The sequence below is a fragment of the Callorhinus ursinus genome, unplaced genomic scaffold (assembly GCF_003265705.2).
Source record: "Callorhinus ursinus isolate GAN/ISIS: 27379988/994484 unplaced genomic scaffold, GSC_fseal_2.0 scaffold7, whole genome shotgun sequence".
In the NCBI taxonomy this organism is placed as follows: Eukaryota; Metazoa; Chordata; class Mammalia; order Carnivora; family Otariidae; genus Callorhinus; species Callorhinus ursinus.
This window is the reverse complement of record NW_027397069.1, coordinates 62328513-62344320: the sequence shown is the minus strand read 5'-3', so window position 1 is coordinate 62344320 and position 15808 is coordinate 62328513. Positions and strand designations below refer to the sequence as shown.

General features: G+C 34.9%; 1 protein-coding gene across 10 annotated transcripts in view; it reads left to right on the top strand.

Annotated features, from left to right (window-relative positions):
• Positions 1 to 15808, top strand: part of NBEA (neurobeachin) — a 686692-nt gene that overhangs the window by 106707 nt on the left and 564177 nt on the right. For all 10 annotated transcript variants that reach the window (XM_073894686.1, XM_073894682.1, XM_073894681.1 and 7 more), the window contains exons 7-8: positions 2822 to 2941; positions 5329 to 5475. In XM_073894686.1, the coding sequence (XP_073750787.1) occupies positions 2822 to 2941; positions 5329 to 5475 (267 nt within the window). The remainder of the gene's footprint in view (positions 1 to 2821; positions 2942 to 5328; positions 5476 to 15808) is intronic.

The following is a 15808-nucleotide window of genomic DNA, read 5'->3' as shown; positions in this document are numbered from 1 at the left end:
CTGTTAATTAGTCCCTATCCCCCTTGTTTTAAATTACCAATGCCTTTGTCTTAATTTAGGCTTTTATAGTTTTCTTACCTGAACCTTTGTAGTAGTTTTCAGCTTTGTTTTTAACCACATTTGTCTAACTATCCCACCTACTCAGTACTGCCAGTTATTTTCCTAAACTATGAAGATGATCATTTCACTTTCCTGCTCAAAATTCCTAGTGATAACGACATTATGCAAAAACAAAGGCCAATTACTAAAGGTGTCCCGCACTTCTCTTTACAAACTGGTCTTTGTTATTGCAGCTAAATCTGAACATGGAGAAAAATTTTGTCAGGCCTCTGTGCTGTTATGTGAAGTATTAGGATTCTTCTGCCTGGAATGTTTCTTTCCCTCCTGTTTACACAACAGTTTGTATTCATACCTTCAAGCTAAATCTTAAGTTTCATTTTACTCTTTTAGTGACTTCTCTGTTAGCCTTCCTTCTCCATTTGTCTTGTCTTTTCCCTCTGCCCTGAGTCGTTTCTTCTTTTGCTCCTGTATCTGTGTTTTATATATTTGTCATGGTTTTATAATTGTTTTTCATGTTTGTTTTCCTGGTGAAACCTCCTTAAGGGTGTATATGTTATCTTTGTATGCCCACAGTCTGGGGGATACCTGGCATGAAATAGATGCTCAGTAAATTTTTTGATTGAATGAATGAGTCTGAGGAATAAATAACGTCAATTCTAGCAGAAAAAAATCTCATTGGGGAAAATAGTGGATAAAAAAATAAATAGATACTTAGTTAATGCTATCTTATTTATGGGTGCCAGATATGTATTAGGAACTATTCTTTATAATTTTCATACATTGTCAATTATCTGTAATATTCACAGTCACTCCACAAAGTAGGTATTATTATTCCTCCTTTTTTAAGACATGGAAGTAGGTCCAGAGAGGCTAAGTAATTTGCCAGAAGCCGTAGAGCTACTTACCTGGTGAGCTCAGTTTATATCTGTATGAATTTAAAGTTTGTACTTTCCAGCCCAGCACACTGAATTATCCCATACACAGGAGAAAGAACTCAATAAATATTTATTAAATAAGTGCTTTTTTCTATATTAGGTATGGCAGTAACTATAATAATACATCTAATATTATTTATCCAAATAATAATAATATTATTTGGATAGCTGGAAATCCTCTTCTATTTATAGACATTTATTTACATGTATTCTATTTAGAAATTTGAAATTTCTAAAAATCTTACTCCAGAATATAAAGACTGTATTTCCTGTGTTACCTAGATGGCATCCTGGTGGAAAATTTTTAAACTCAGTGAGGGTAGTATAGGTAAATTTGAATTCTTATTCATGTAAACTATAAGGTTTTTCTTAAATTTATTTGAAGCTTCTATTTTTATGGCTTCTTCTTGATAATTTTGTAGTATTTAGAAATATGAGTTATTAAATGACTGACTTTAAAGTTTTTTTTTCTGCTTTTAATCAGGAAAAACATATATACTGCTTTCTGATCAAGTGGAAGATTCAGTTTGCAATGATTAGAGTTAAAGATTACCTATAATGAAACAACTTTAAAAAAGACCTGTGTTTTAGGGATTAAATAGTTTGACCTGACATTTTACTTTTACAATTGAGGAACAATGCTGTTTGTGTTATTGTCTTCAATGAGTTGTTGAGAGCACTATTTTTATTTTCTCAATCAAAATAAATGAAATTGAATTTTGTTCATAGTTTTTCAGACCCCTTAAAATAACTAGTATTTTAGTGGTTGAGAATTATTACTATAGCTTTATGTTTTTTAAAATATACTATATGAAATAATTGAATAGTGCTTTTAAGTAATTTGGGAAACAAAGTTTGTATTATATATTTTTATTTTGGGGGGAGAAACTAAGTCTAATTTTACCTCCTTAACCACTGAAGGCATATTTGTTCAAGTATCTGTAAATTTTTGGAATTTTTTTATATTTTAGAAAAATATTTCTGTATTCTCAGCCTTAGGTTATTAACTTTCAAAAGAGTAAGGGTTGGATCTACAAATTGTTACAGAGCTTAAACCATTCTATATCAGAATATACACTTAAAATGCTTTTGGTTGGCCCTAGTAACTACAAATTTAGAACTTAATATAAACTCATTCCTTGATTCTTAATGTGTATTCACACATTATCAGGTTAAAAGTATGTAATTATTCTTGGACCTAATAAATCTAAATTGTGGAATAGAAATCACCTAAATTTTATTATAACTGTTAAAATGTTTTTCCTCTGACGGGTCTTTCCTGACCATGCAATCCAAAGTAGAATCCTAGGTTATTCTTTCTCAGTTTACACTGGTTTTATTTTTTTCTCTCATAGTAGTCTTCATTATTCGTCATTTTATATATCTTTATTTGTCTAATCTGTGTCTCTTTCATTATACCATGAATTTCAGGAAAGCTGGACCTATGCTCTGTCTGGCCAAACTTGGTTATTTGTGATGCCTGGCATCACATCACATCACATCACAATACACCTTATTAAATGAATGAACACAAATATATTGTATTTCCATAATATTTGGATCTTGGTATAGTAGAAGGAGTATCATTCCAGGGTTCAAGGCATTCTAGGTCTGTCTTCATCACAGATTTACTGTTTATGAGTCACTTCTTTCATCTGCAAAGTGAGAAATAAGATGGGGAACTTGAAATAGTGTAATGTGTAAAGCTTGAAATGTGTAATTATTATTATTCTTTCAAGCATTTCTTGTGTGTTATGAATGTTATGATTGCTTTTTTAGACAATAACTAAACATGACATTAAGGTCTTTAATTTTTTTTATTTAAGTGGTACATGATCAGCATCGTCCACATTTATAATCGATGGAGGAACAGTGAAATTCGGTGTTATGTTAATGGACAACTGGTATCCTATGGTGATATGGCCTGGCATGTTAACACAAATGATGTAAGTTTTTTTTTTAATCTGTGCTTTAATGTATTTGAGTGTGTGATCTATCATTGTTCATAACATGAATTGTATAATAGTTTGGTAGAAACTTAATAGTTGTACTTTGAAAGTTTTTTTCTGTTAACTGAATTTTTAGGTCTTAAATTTAATATAATTAAGTTGCTAAAATAGATAATTAGTGGTAAGAAAAAAAGGAAAATTGCTCAAAAATTATTATTAGGTCAAAAACATCCATGCAGTATTCTATTCTTTCTAGAATTTCAAGCAATAAAAACTGTGTCTTGTACCTTATTTGGATGTGAAAGGATAACATATAGTAACTATGTCTAGAACAGAGGGAGGAATGGGCAGAATAATGTTAAGAGATAAGATTAGATTGACAGCAGAGGGTGAAATCCTGTAGGGGCCTTATATGCAAACACAATACCTGGGCTTTCCCATCTTACCCAGCCTAAAAATCTCTGGAAGGTTTTGAGGAGACAAGTGATATAATGCTGGTTCATATTTTAAAAATATCAGTCAGGCTGCAGTATTGAGAATATTCTGAAGGAAAAAATGACAGAAGAAGGGAGATCAATTAAATGACTTATTATAATAATAACAAACATAATACTAGTTTTGACTAGCCTGTTAGTAGTGAGGGAGGTAACACAGTTGGATTCTGGATAGAGAATATCTAGAGTTAAAACCTCAAGAACTCTGTTCTGGGCTTTCTCTTGTCATTATCCTGACCTGTTAGAACCAAAGTAAAAGATGTTTTCTAGTACCAAAAGTACTTCCAAACCCAATAACATATGAGCATTCCAGCATACCTCGTTTTATAAAAACTTGCCTCTTTTTAACGAAATTCACCTCTCAGTATTGTCCATATCTTTCCAGACTTTAATTTGCTTAAGAGCAGGGTCTCTTCTTGTTCTCTCTGGTATTCTTTTAAATAGTACTGTGTGCAAAGTCCATAGCTTTTTCCCTGAGTCATGGGTTGGAAGAGTACCCCCTGCAGACCATATCTGAACCTTGACCTGTTTTTGCATGACCTGAGAGCTAAGAATCTTTGGGTTTTTTTTTTTTTTTCATTTTTAGAGGTTTTTCTTTTTTTAAAGATCCAGACAAACAAACAACAATCAAAAAAGATTATATGACAGAAACCGCATGTGGCTTGAAAAGGTTAGAATATTTACTGTCTGTTCATTTATAGGACAAGTTTGCTTTTTCTGCCCTGGAAACTCATAGTTGGACCACAGTCAGTAAATTTTTGAGAATGATTTTATCAGAATTAGATACACAGATGAAATTCTGCTTCATGTCTGCCCTCCAAAGGGGAGAGTTTTTACTATAGAGTGGAAGAAACCCAAGAGACTTTGTTGACTGTCACTAACTCTACAGTTATATTTAAAAAGGAAGGAAGGAAAGAAAGGAGGAGGGAGGGAGAGAAAGAAAGAAAAGAAAGACTTAAATTTTTGAATTATTTGCAATAGTACACCAAAAAATGGAGAGACCTGGGCAATAACACATATGTACACATAACATTATGCAGTAAATTCTTTAGTTCTTATAGTTTTAATTACAGAATGGGTATTTGATGAGGAGTTTTGTCCTCATAATTCATTCACAAATATTTTGTCATTCTATTGAGGCACCAAAGGGATACCATACATATATAATGTCTTGCTTTTTAGTGCTAAGGTGTGGAATAATATGTGAGGATGGGGGATGGAAACTGGGGTGAGATTTTAAGAAGCAGAGATGGGTCTAGGTAAGTGTGCCTTCTTAATGTCTTAAACTCTCCAGATGGAGAGCACCATACTATCTACTTTAGGTGGCAGATTTCAGTGATCATTATTTTTTTGGTTCTACATAATGCCTACTCATTGAAGAGAGGGAAGTGATTTTCATAGGGTCCTTGACTTAGTGTGGAGAAATAGTAATATATATCCCTGGTGGAGAAATTAGATAGTTTCAAAAATTAGGCCTTATGTGTTTATGGTTAAAATTTGGATTAGTCATTCTCTGATTCAGATGAATCTCTCTCTACATGGACAATTGTTAAATCATTAGAGTTTTAAAATTAGTTTTACTTTTATAAATAAAATTATAAGCACTTTTGCCTTTAAGTATAACATTTCTAAAGTGGTTACGTGATTAATGAATAGATGATTATTGTTTGTTTTGCTTTTCTATAGATACAAAATATTTAACTGCTTTACTTTTTCTAAAAATCTTTAGCTGGCCTTTGTTATTTAAATACTCCATAAAGTCTTAAATGATGCTTTCTTCTGTTATTATTGTTATATTTTAAGGTATTCATGACAGTGAAGGCAGGTATCCTTAAATATTTTATCATTACAAAATAATACATTGATTTTTTTATGACTTTTTAAAAATAGAGCTATGACAAGTGCTTTCTCGGATCTTCAGAAACTGCTGATGCAAATAGGGTGTTCTGTGGTCAACTTGGTGCCGTGTATGTATTCAGTGAAGCGCTCAACCCTGCGCAGATATTTGCAATTCATCAGTTAGGACCTGGATATAAGGTAGTAATAACTATCTTATTACAAATCCTATGGAAAGTTTTATGTGAATTCTCTGTGAAATGTGATACAATATAACGTATAGCGATAATCTTTCTTCAATGTGATTTAAAAGTTGTCTCTGTTTTTGGAACTCAGCTGTTATTACAGGTTTCATTTTGTTTCAAAGGTGCTTTTTCTCTTTTTCACTATTTTCCTTTCATGAACTTTGAAAATTCTTTAGACTATTTTCTAATATGAAAGCCATGGCTTTTGTTAACATAATTCTGAAATAATAAATTTTATAAAACCATATTGCTTAATGTGGTACTTAAAATCTCAAATTTTGAAATACATAATGAACAAATGAAATGACCATTATTGTTCAAATTAGAGATAATTTGGAAAGAATAAAGATTTAAAAGGAAAATGGTATAAAATCACATGTGGCTGAAATTAATTCAGTTTTAGTTTTTACTTTTTCTCATCCTTTACAATAGGCAGAGAAGGTCAGTATAGTAGTGAGTATCTGAATTTTACAAAATCAGTTATTTAATATGATTTATCATATTCTGTTTTTTAACTTTCAAAATGAAGATTTATTTAGGCTAGATATTACATTCACATATATGAATTAGTTTTTAATGTGCGGTACCCCTGGCTAGGGAAATACGAGTTTTATTTTAATCACATTAGGAGTTGTGACATCCCAAACTGTTTGGAGCTGAGAGAAAATCATGCAGTGTAAGTCAAAGTATTTATAATTCTGAAGAAGTACATGTCTTGCATGGAGGAGCTGCTTTTTTAAAAAATTTAGTGTTTAGATAATCAGTGTGAAGATTATATTATGAAAAAAGGGGTACTAAAATATTTCTGTTCCCAGTGATTTTAAAATAATCACAATAATATTAAATGACAATAATGCTGTCATTTTTATGTCAAGGTGGAAATACTTGCTACCATCTTTTGTCCATATCATTAATTTTACTATCCCTAGAAATGAATTTGTGCTCATATAGCACTTTTTCTTGTGTGCGTCCTTTGGTTTAGGTCCTAGTTCTGCCATGTGTTGGCTTTGCACAGGAATGTTTCTGTAATTCAGATTTTTGGATTAATATACATTCTGCCTCCTTTTGTACTTCTTTGGCTTGGCCTAAAATATTTGAAGTGGCTTTCTTCAAGCACTGCCAGAATGATATTAAGTGAATCAAATCAATGATGCATAATTAAGATAGAAATTAAGAAAAAACAGATATGCAAATTATGAATCCAATATGACTGCTATAGTGCAATTTTAAAATTGACGGGAGCTTCCTGGCAGGAAAAAAGAAAAGGACTAAATATAAACAAGTTATGTAATTCTCTTATTTAGAAAGGAGCAAACATTGTCTTGAACCACTTTGCAAACTTAGTAATTTGTCATATGGCCCTTTCTCATCATAGTCTTTTATAGCAAAAGTGAAAATGAGTAGTAACCCTGTGTCACTGTGTTGTATACACAAATACTCATGTGATAGAGAAGGTATTCCTAGCATCCTAACGTAGTCAATAGAGTACCTATATCAAAGTCAGAACTTTTAAAAGAAAATACCTCTAAATTTTGGGCATTGCATGAAAAAGTATTTTATTAAGTTTTGAAAGTTCCCAGCCTATGGGTATAGCCCACTGAGCCCCTTGTTTTTTTTTTTTTTTAAAGATTTATTTATTTATTTTAGAGTAGGGGAGAGAAAGGCGAAGGGAGAGAGAGTCCCAAGCCAAATCCTTCCCGAGCGTGGAGCTCTGGGGCTCATTCTCACAACCCTGAGATCACGACCTGAATCGAAACCAAGAGTCGATGCTCAACCGACTCTGCCACCCAGGTGCCCCCTGAGCCCTGTGTTATTAATGGAAATAGACGGTAAATCCATGGGTGTATATGTATTTTCTCAATTTGTAAATATTAAAAATATAATTACTATCAGGACAGGCATCTGTAAAAATTTTTGATATTAAAGTTGTTTTCTAGAAATTCAGAGAATGAAGGGAAAGCGGAAAGGATACAAATGAAGACCAGATTGTGTTATGACAAGGAAAAAAGCTGAAGTGGTTTGCACATAATAGTCTTAATTTTCTTGGGTAGAGTAGGAGGCAGTCACTTTCTATGAGTTGAAGGGGTAGAGAGTTGCAGTGGAACTTTTATGGTGTTCAGGATATAATAACTAGTTGACATTTGGCTTAAATCACAGATGAAGCTAGAATTATTGTTATATAATAATGTATTTATGGGCGCCTGGGTGGCTCAGTTGGTTAAGCGACTGCCTTCGGCTCAGGTCATGATCCTGGAGTCCCGGGATCGAGTCCCGCATCGGGCTCCCCGCTCAGTGGGGAGTCTGCTTCTCCCTCTGACCCTCTTCCCTCTCGTGCTCTCTATCTCTCATTCTCTCTCTCTCAAATAAATAAAATTAAAAAAAAATAAATAAAAAATAATGTATTTATATTCATTGATGTACGTAATATGGAGCTTCCAATAAGTGTAATTGTCAGTATTCCCTATGATTCTGGGCTTAATGTAGATAGCATGTCAACATCTGGGCCCTGAAATAAAATAAGTTAATTCCCAAAATAATATCCTCAAACTATATATACTATGCATTCTGGCCTGTGTGACTTTTGACTTGCTGACCATTAGAGTATTAGGTAATTTTCTTTCTGTGAAATGTCTGGTTTTGAGCAATAGAGCTTGTCAGTGAATATTTTGCACTTAGTTATTTTAGGGAAACAGTAAATAAAAGGAGATACTATTACTAATCAAATAAATCATTAGATTTGGAAGTAATTTGTAAAACAACAGAATTTATCATTGTAACTTTGTCTAGTATAGAAAAATTTACTGTGAGTGAAGTGTATTGTGGAGCTCTATTTGATAGGGTTATTCAGTGTCTACAAGATTATAAAGTCTTATACATACAGTGGCTTTTTGACATAAACTTGCAAAGCAGATTTTAAAGTTTTGATATTTTATAATTGTTATTGGACATTTCCTAATTATCTTAGAGCCTCTTGTGGCAAGTAGTTCATCTCCATTGCTAAATTTTTCAATATTAAGCTTTGTGTTTTGTCCTCCATTCAAGAAAATGATAGCATAATGATTCTTTATCAGTTTATTATATTATGATAAAGATCTGATACAGAGAAAATGTATGGAACAGCCTCCAAAATTAAAAATCACTTTGGAGGGGCGCCTGGGTGGCTCAGTTGGTTAAGCGTCTGCCTTCGGCTCAGGTCATGATCCCAGAGTCCTGGGATCGAGCCCCACATTATTGGGCTCCCTGCTCAGCGGGGAGTCTGCTTCTCCCTCTCCTTTTGCTCCTCCCCCTGCCTGTGCACGCATTCTCTCTCTCTCAAATAAATAAATAAAAATCATTAAAAAAATCACTTTGGAGGGTTTCTGATACTTGCCTGGATAGGCAAGCTCCTAAGAAGGTGATATTCCCATAATAACCTCTTAAAATTCTGTACATTATACAGAAAACAACTATGTGAGGGCTCTAAAGACTGAATAAATGCCTCCAGGTTTTAGGGAGGTTAAAACATGAAACAAGTGGTCAGCATGGGCTGAATTCTCCATTTTTTACTCTGATAGAAAAACTTTCTGGCCAGAAAAATTAAGGTAAACAGTACTTGGCCAATCAACATCACATGGAGATTAATGGGCAACCTCAGAAAAGAGACAGCCAGAGAAGAATCTGAATTCTGTATTTTAAAAAAAACTCAGCTTGAATCTCTGACCAACTCCTGAAACCATGGTGATCATGACAAACTGATAATAGATTGTAAATAAGGCTTCAAGAACTGAACTGAGATCTGAGATACCATACATAGGAGGTATGACAGTCTGTAATTGTATCTAAGCAAGAAAATGACCCCACAAAACAAAAACAAATACTTTGCAGAACAATATGGTCTCTACAGAATAATTTTCACCATGGCCAGCATATAATCCAGAATTGCTCATCCTATGAGAAGCCAGGAAAATGTGACTTATTCTCAAGGAAAGGGAAAATCAGCACATACCAATTCCCAGGTAACCCAGAATCATGGAATTATTATGTGAGCACTTTTAGGGAGCTATTATAACTAGTGAGGTTAAAAAAATTTGCTTGTAATGAACTGGGAATTATCAGCCACAAAATTTTTAAAAAGTGGAAATTTTAGAACTGAAAAATACATCTGAAGTTAAAAAAATCCACTGTATGGGTTTATTATTAGCAAAACTGATATGATAGAGAAATAAATAAACTTGGATATAGGTTGACAGAACCATTAGAAGAGAGAGAAAAGATTTAGGGGGAAAAGAAGAAAACCATAGAGCTGTATGGGGTGGTTTTGCAATGTCATATGCAACGTATAAGAGAAAGGCCCAGAAAAAATATGAGGAAATAATGGTAGAGAACTTCCCAAATTTCTTAAAACAAACAAACAAACATATTTATAGATTGAAGGAACTATGTAAACTCCAAGGCAGATAAAGTCAGGGAAACCATAGAGCTGGAGCAGAACCTGTCAACCCAGAATTCTGAAGAAAGAAACTTGGATCATTAAGAATGAATGAATGAAAACATTCAGAACGATAAATATATGGATAAATAAAATATCTTTTCTCTTATTTTCTTTAAGACATATACTACTGATTAAAGCAAAAATTATATTGTCATTTATTGGTTTATAATATACATAAATTTAATATATATGGCAGCTCTAATAGAAGGTTCTGGGAGGGGATATAAATGCAAACTTTTCATATTTTAAAAAATATCTGTGGGATATAAAAATATTGACTGAAATTCAATAGCCAGAATGAAATTAACAAATTCGAAGTCATATATCTTTTCTTGAAATGTTAAGTATCCAGTATTTAATTTCCCTATGCTATATAGACTTCTTTTTGAAATGAAAGATAACATATATTCTACATATACTCAGTGGAAAGGAGAAACAAAATAAAGTAATGCAAATTAATGGAGAGAAGGTAAACTAGATATGAGTAAGAGGCATTCATTGATTTATCCATTTATTCTTTTAGTAAATATTATTAAATATTGTTTATTGGCACTGTTCTAGATGTTCTGGGTGCTAGGGATATGACAGTGAACAAAACAGACAAAAATCCCTGCCTTTATTGGGGAGAAGGAGAATGTACATTATCATGGGAGGGGACAGACAAAAACCAAAAAAAGAGATAGTGTGCTAGATGGTGGGAAGTGCTATGGGAAAAATAAAGCATGTAAAAATGACGGAAAATGGTGGACTGCAGTTTTTATAGAGTGTTAGAGGAGATTGCACTAAAGACTTCAAGGAGGTGAAGTTGATGTCAATCAGGTGAATATTTGGGGGAGAGCTCTCAGAGCACATGGGAGAGCAAGTATAAAGGCCACTTAATAGGATCTTACTTGATAGGTTAACAAACACTGATTGTGTTTCACTGTGACGAGGATAGAGGGAATTTAGACAAGGCTGATAGCAGTAGAAAGTAGTGGAACTTGGTTGGAGTTTTGATAAGCTATACCTAAAATAATACTCTTAAGAGGTCGGGTTTTGCATATATTTTGGAGGTAAATCCAGTAGCATTTTCTGTCCCTAGGAATGTGGACTAAAGGTGCAAGAGAAGATTCAAAGGTGACCCAATTATTTTAGCCTGAACAATTGAATTGATGGGTTTTTTATTTACTAAGATAGGAAAGATTTGGAAAGACCAAATTTTGGGGAAGAAGGTCAAGGTTTGGTTTTGGACATATGATGTTTGAGAGGCCAGTTAGACATCTAAATGGAGAAGTGATATAAGCCTGCAGTTTGTGGGGGGGATGTCTAGGTTGGAGATGGAACTTTAGCATTGGTAGGATATAGACAGGATTTAAAGCTATGAGACTGGATTTAGATACCAGTGAAGTGAGTTTGGAGATAAAAGATGACTGAGTAATGGCTCCTTGGAAAAGCCAAAGTTTGCAGGTTGTGGAGATGAGAAGGACCTAGTAAGGGAAAATTAGAAGGAGAGTAAAGGAGTAAGAAGAAAATGCAGGAGAGTATGGTGTCCTGGATGTTTTTAAAGTAAGAGGAGGTGATTAATTTTCAAATGCTGCTGACAGGTTAAGTAAATTCAGGACCGAGAAATGACTATTGGATTTAGCACCATGGAGGTCATGAGTGATCTTGATTATCACCTTACAGTTAGTTGAAATGGGTGAAAAGTCCTTTATGTAATGAAGACAGTAGTATTTTTTTTTCAGGATTGAAAGAGAAACGTTAATTTATGATTGAAAGTACAGTTTAGTTTTGCTTGTGTCGTTCTAGTACATTGTGTAACAAGACTTTTATCTCTCTACCTTTATAATATTCTATAACTCCCATTTCCATCATTTTATCCTTTTGAAGAACTTTTTATATGTAGCTGTTTTTTTCTGGTCTCCTGATTATTTGCTTTTACTGTTGTATACATTTATTTATGCTCAGTATATTTGTAAATAAAAATTCATAGAAAAACCTCTGAGTAATATGTACTTATGTGCATATGAATATGATTATGTAAACTTTCTCTGCAAAATAGTGAAGCTTTATTTTTAAACTGTCACACTTTAAATGATTTTTCATTTTAGTCAGTATCTTTAGGATGATATGAACATACTCAAAGTATGCTACCATTTTTCAAGTTAGTTGCAATTCTTTTGGAATTACTTTTGAAGGGTCAGTCTTTAAGTGACACAAGAAAACAGTTCTCATTACTTTAGAGCTATGCTGTATTTTTGATAAGAGATCATTTTGTGACACCTATTAATTCATCAGACATGGCTTCAAGTTGTTTTTCTTTTTCCAAAAATTAAATCCATCCCTTGAGGATGACAGTTTGCCTTCAAAAATGTAATTTAAAATGCTGCAGATTTCGATCAGTAGTGGAAGTGGAGAGCGGATCCCAGAGAGCCCTGAGCAGCTCTCCTGTCCACCTTCTCCTCACCAAGAACCACCACTGCTGCTGCTGGCCCTGCTCACCATCATCACTGCAAGCTTGAGCAGCGAGGCCGAGATCTAGCCTCAAAGCGAGCGGCAGCAAGGGCGGCCTCATATTGGCAGTGCCTGAAGGGTCACGTTCATCACAAGGAAGTTTTTGGGAACAGTAAAATGGTTCAGCATAAGAAACAGGTATGGTTTAATCAACAGGAATGACACCAAATATGTATTTGTACACCAGACTGCAATAAAAAAGAATAACCCCAGGAAGTACCTTTGTAGAATACAAGATGGAGAGCGTGTCGAGTTTGATATCATTGAAAGGATAAAATGGGTGCAAGGCAACAAATGTTACAGGCCCTGGTAGATTTCCAGTGCAAGGCAGTAAATGTGCAGCAGGCTGTAACCTGCTAAATTATGAACACTATCCATGTTGCAGGGGTCCTCCACGCAATTACCAGTAGAATTTCCAGAATAATGAGAATGGGGAAAAGAATGCAGGATCGGAAAGTGCTCCTGAAGGCCAGGCCCTAATGCAGGCCACTGCAAATGGTGCCCACTCTAGTACGTGTGGAAACCCGATGGGTTTTGACCAGAGTATTCCCACCTTCCTGTGCGGGGAGAAGTGATGGAGGGTGCTGACGACCAGGGTGCAGGAGAGCAAGGTAGACTAGTGAGACAGAATATGCATTGGCGTTATAAATGACTATTCCACAGGGGCCCTCCTTGCCAAAGATAGCCTAAAGAGGATGGCAGTGAAAGAGTTAAGGAAAATCAAGGAGATGAGACCCAAGTTCAGCAGCTACCTCAACATCTGTACTGCTACAACTTCAGTTACCACAACACAGAAGCCCAGAAAGCCCTAAGTGACAAGATGGCAAAGAGACAAAGCTGCTGGTCCACCAGTGGAGAATTAGTCCCCTACCAAGGCTGTGTAGGGCTGAGTAAATGCAGGCTTACCATCTCTGCTGTCATCTTACCATTGGTTTAATCATCCAACAAGAGGAAGTGAATACAAAGTTGCTGCAATAAAAAATAACAGAAGGTTGGAGCTGAAGATTTCAAGTGCTTGATTTTTGTTCATTGACCAGATAATTAAAACTTTCTGCATATTTCTGCAGACTGGAGTTTTTATTATCTTTACCTAAAGACGTCTCTTTTTTGATAATGGCAAACATTTTTTTTAAAAGCTTGTTTTCCTCAATACACTTATAAAGGTTTTTAAATTGTCTCATATCTGGAAAAGTTGAGATTTTTAAGAACCTCATTTTTAATTTGTAATAAATGTTTACAACTTAAATTTTTTTTTCAAAAAAGTCAGCAAACTGCAAGCATCTGTTAATAAAGATCTTTAAAAATGCTGTAAATTCTGAAAATGTTCTTAAAAATCCTAGATATAAGGAATGTTTTGAGTAATGGACATTCTGTTATTTCTAAAGTGATTTTGTGGAAAATATACCGCTTGTGATCATATTTGTTTAGCTATATTTGCTTTAAAATATCAAACTCAACACCCAAAGAACAAATGATCCAATCAAGATATGCACAGACGTTTTTCCAAAGAAGACATTCAAATGGCCAACAGACATGAAAAACTGCTCAACATCGCTCGGCATCAGGGAAATCCAAATCAAAACCTCAGTGAGATACCACCTCACACCCGTCAGAATGGCTAAAATTAGGAAGTCAGTAAACGACAGATGTTGGCGGGGATGTGGAGAAAGGGGAACCCGCCTACACTGTTGGTGGGAATGCAAGCTGGTGCAGCCACTCTGGAAAACAGTATGGAGGTTCCTCAAAAAGTTGAAAATAGAGCTGCCCTTTGACCCAGCAATTGCACTACTGGGTATTTACCCCAAAGATACAAATGTAGGGACCCGAAGGGGTACATGCACCCCAATGTTTATAGCAGCAATGTCCACAATAGCCAAACTATGGAAAGAGCCAGGATGTCCATCAACAGATGAATGGATAAAGAAGAAGTGGTATGTATACACAACGGAATATTATGCAGCCATCAAAAGGAATGAGATCTTGCCATTTGCAACGACGTGGATGGAACTGGAGGGTGTTATGCTGAGCGAAATAAGTCAATCAGAGAAAGACATTTGTCATATGACCTCGCTGATATGAGAAATTTTTAACCTCAGGAAACAAACTGAGTGTTGCTGGAGTGCTGGGGGGTGGGAGGGATGGGGTGGCTGGGTGATAGACATTGGGGAGGGTATGTGCTATGGTGAGCGCTGTGAATTGTGCAAGACTGTTGAATCACAGATCTGTACTTCTGAAACAAATAATATATGTTAAAAAAAAAAGTAGGAAGGGAGAAATGAAGGGGTAGGGATCGGTTGGGGAGACGAACCATGTGAGACGATGGACTCTGAAAAACAAACTGAGGGTTCTAGAGGGGAAGGAGTGGGGAGATGTGTTAGTCCAGTGATGGGTATTATTGAGGGCAGGTATTACATGGAGCACTGGGTGTTATATGCAAACAATGAATCATGGAACACTACATCAAAAACTAATGATGTAATGTATGGTGACTAACATAACATAATAAAAATTTAAAAAAAAATCGGATGTGGGGCACCTGAGTGGCTCAGTCGGTTAAGCCTCTGCCTTCGGCTCAGGTCATGATATCGGGGCCCTGGGATCGAGCTCTGTCTCGGTCTCCCTGCTCAGCCGGCAGTCTGCTTGTCCCTCTCCACCCCGTCCCCCCATATGCGCACTCTCCATTTCTTTCTCTCTCTCGCATGCTCTTTCTCTCAAAAACATAAATAAAATCTTTTAAAAAATCAGGTGTATTACTTTAAAGCTATAATATTTTTAAAATATTAGAATTTCGGTCGATGGTGAGAAAAGTGTTCTATTTTTCCAGTGACCTGGTCCCACCTCCCCCCACCAGTGTAATGCCTTTAGACTTACTTTATTATCCAGTTCATATAATTTTTACTCACTGGTCTTAAATTAAAATCTGTAATTCCTACAAGGTTTTTATCTAATTATTGGAACATTTTGTATATACTAAGATGTTTTTACTCCACCAACTCAGTCTAATAATGCTTCCTGATGGTCAAGATGGGAAATGTATAACCTAATTTCTTTTCTTCATTAATCAAAGATCTTTAGTTACTGTTTTTAAAATTTCATTATAAACTCATGGATTTAAATGTATTTGAAGTGTTCCAATCTGTAGCCATTACTGTCCTTTTTGAAATTAAAATTGTCCCACCTTTGAGCAATGAATGCCTGTTCCAATTGGTTCCTTAGTCCCTTGACCTGACCCTGTAGTCTTTGATAGATTTCTTGCTATTTCCCATGATAGTATTTCAGACTCATTCTGAACATTTTGTTGTTTCCGTCCTGGAATCAGCCATTA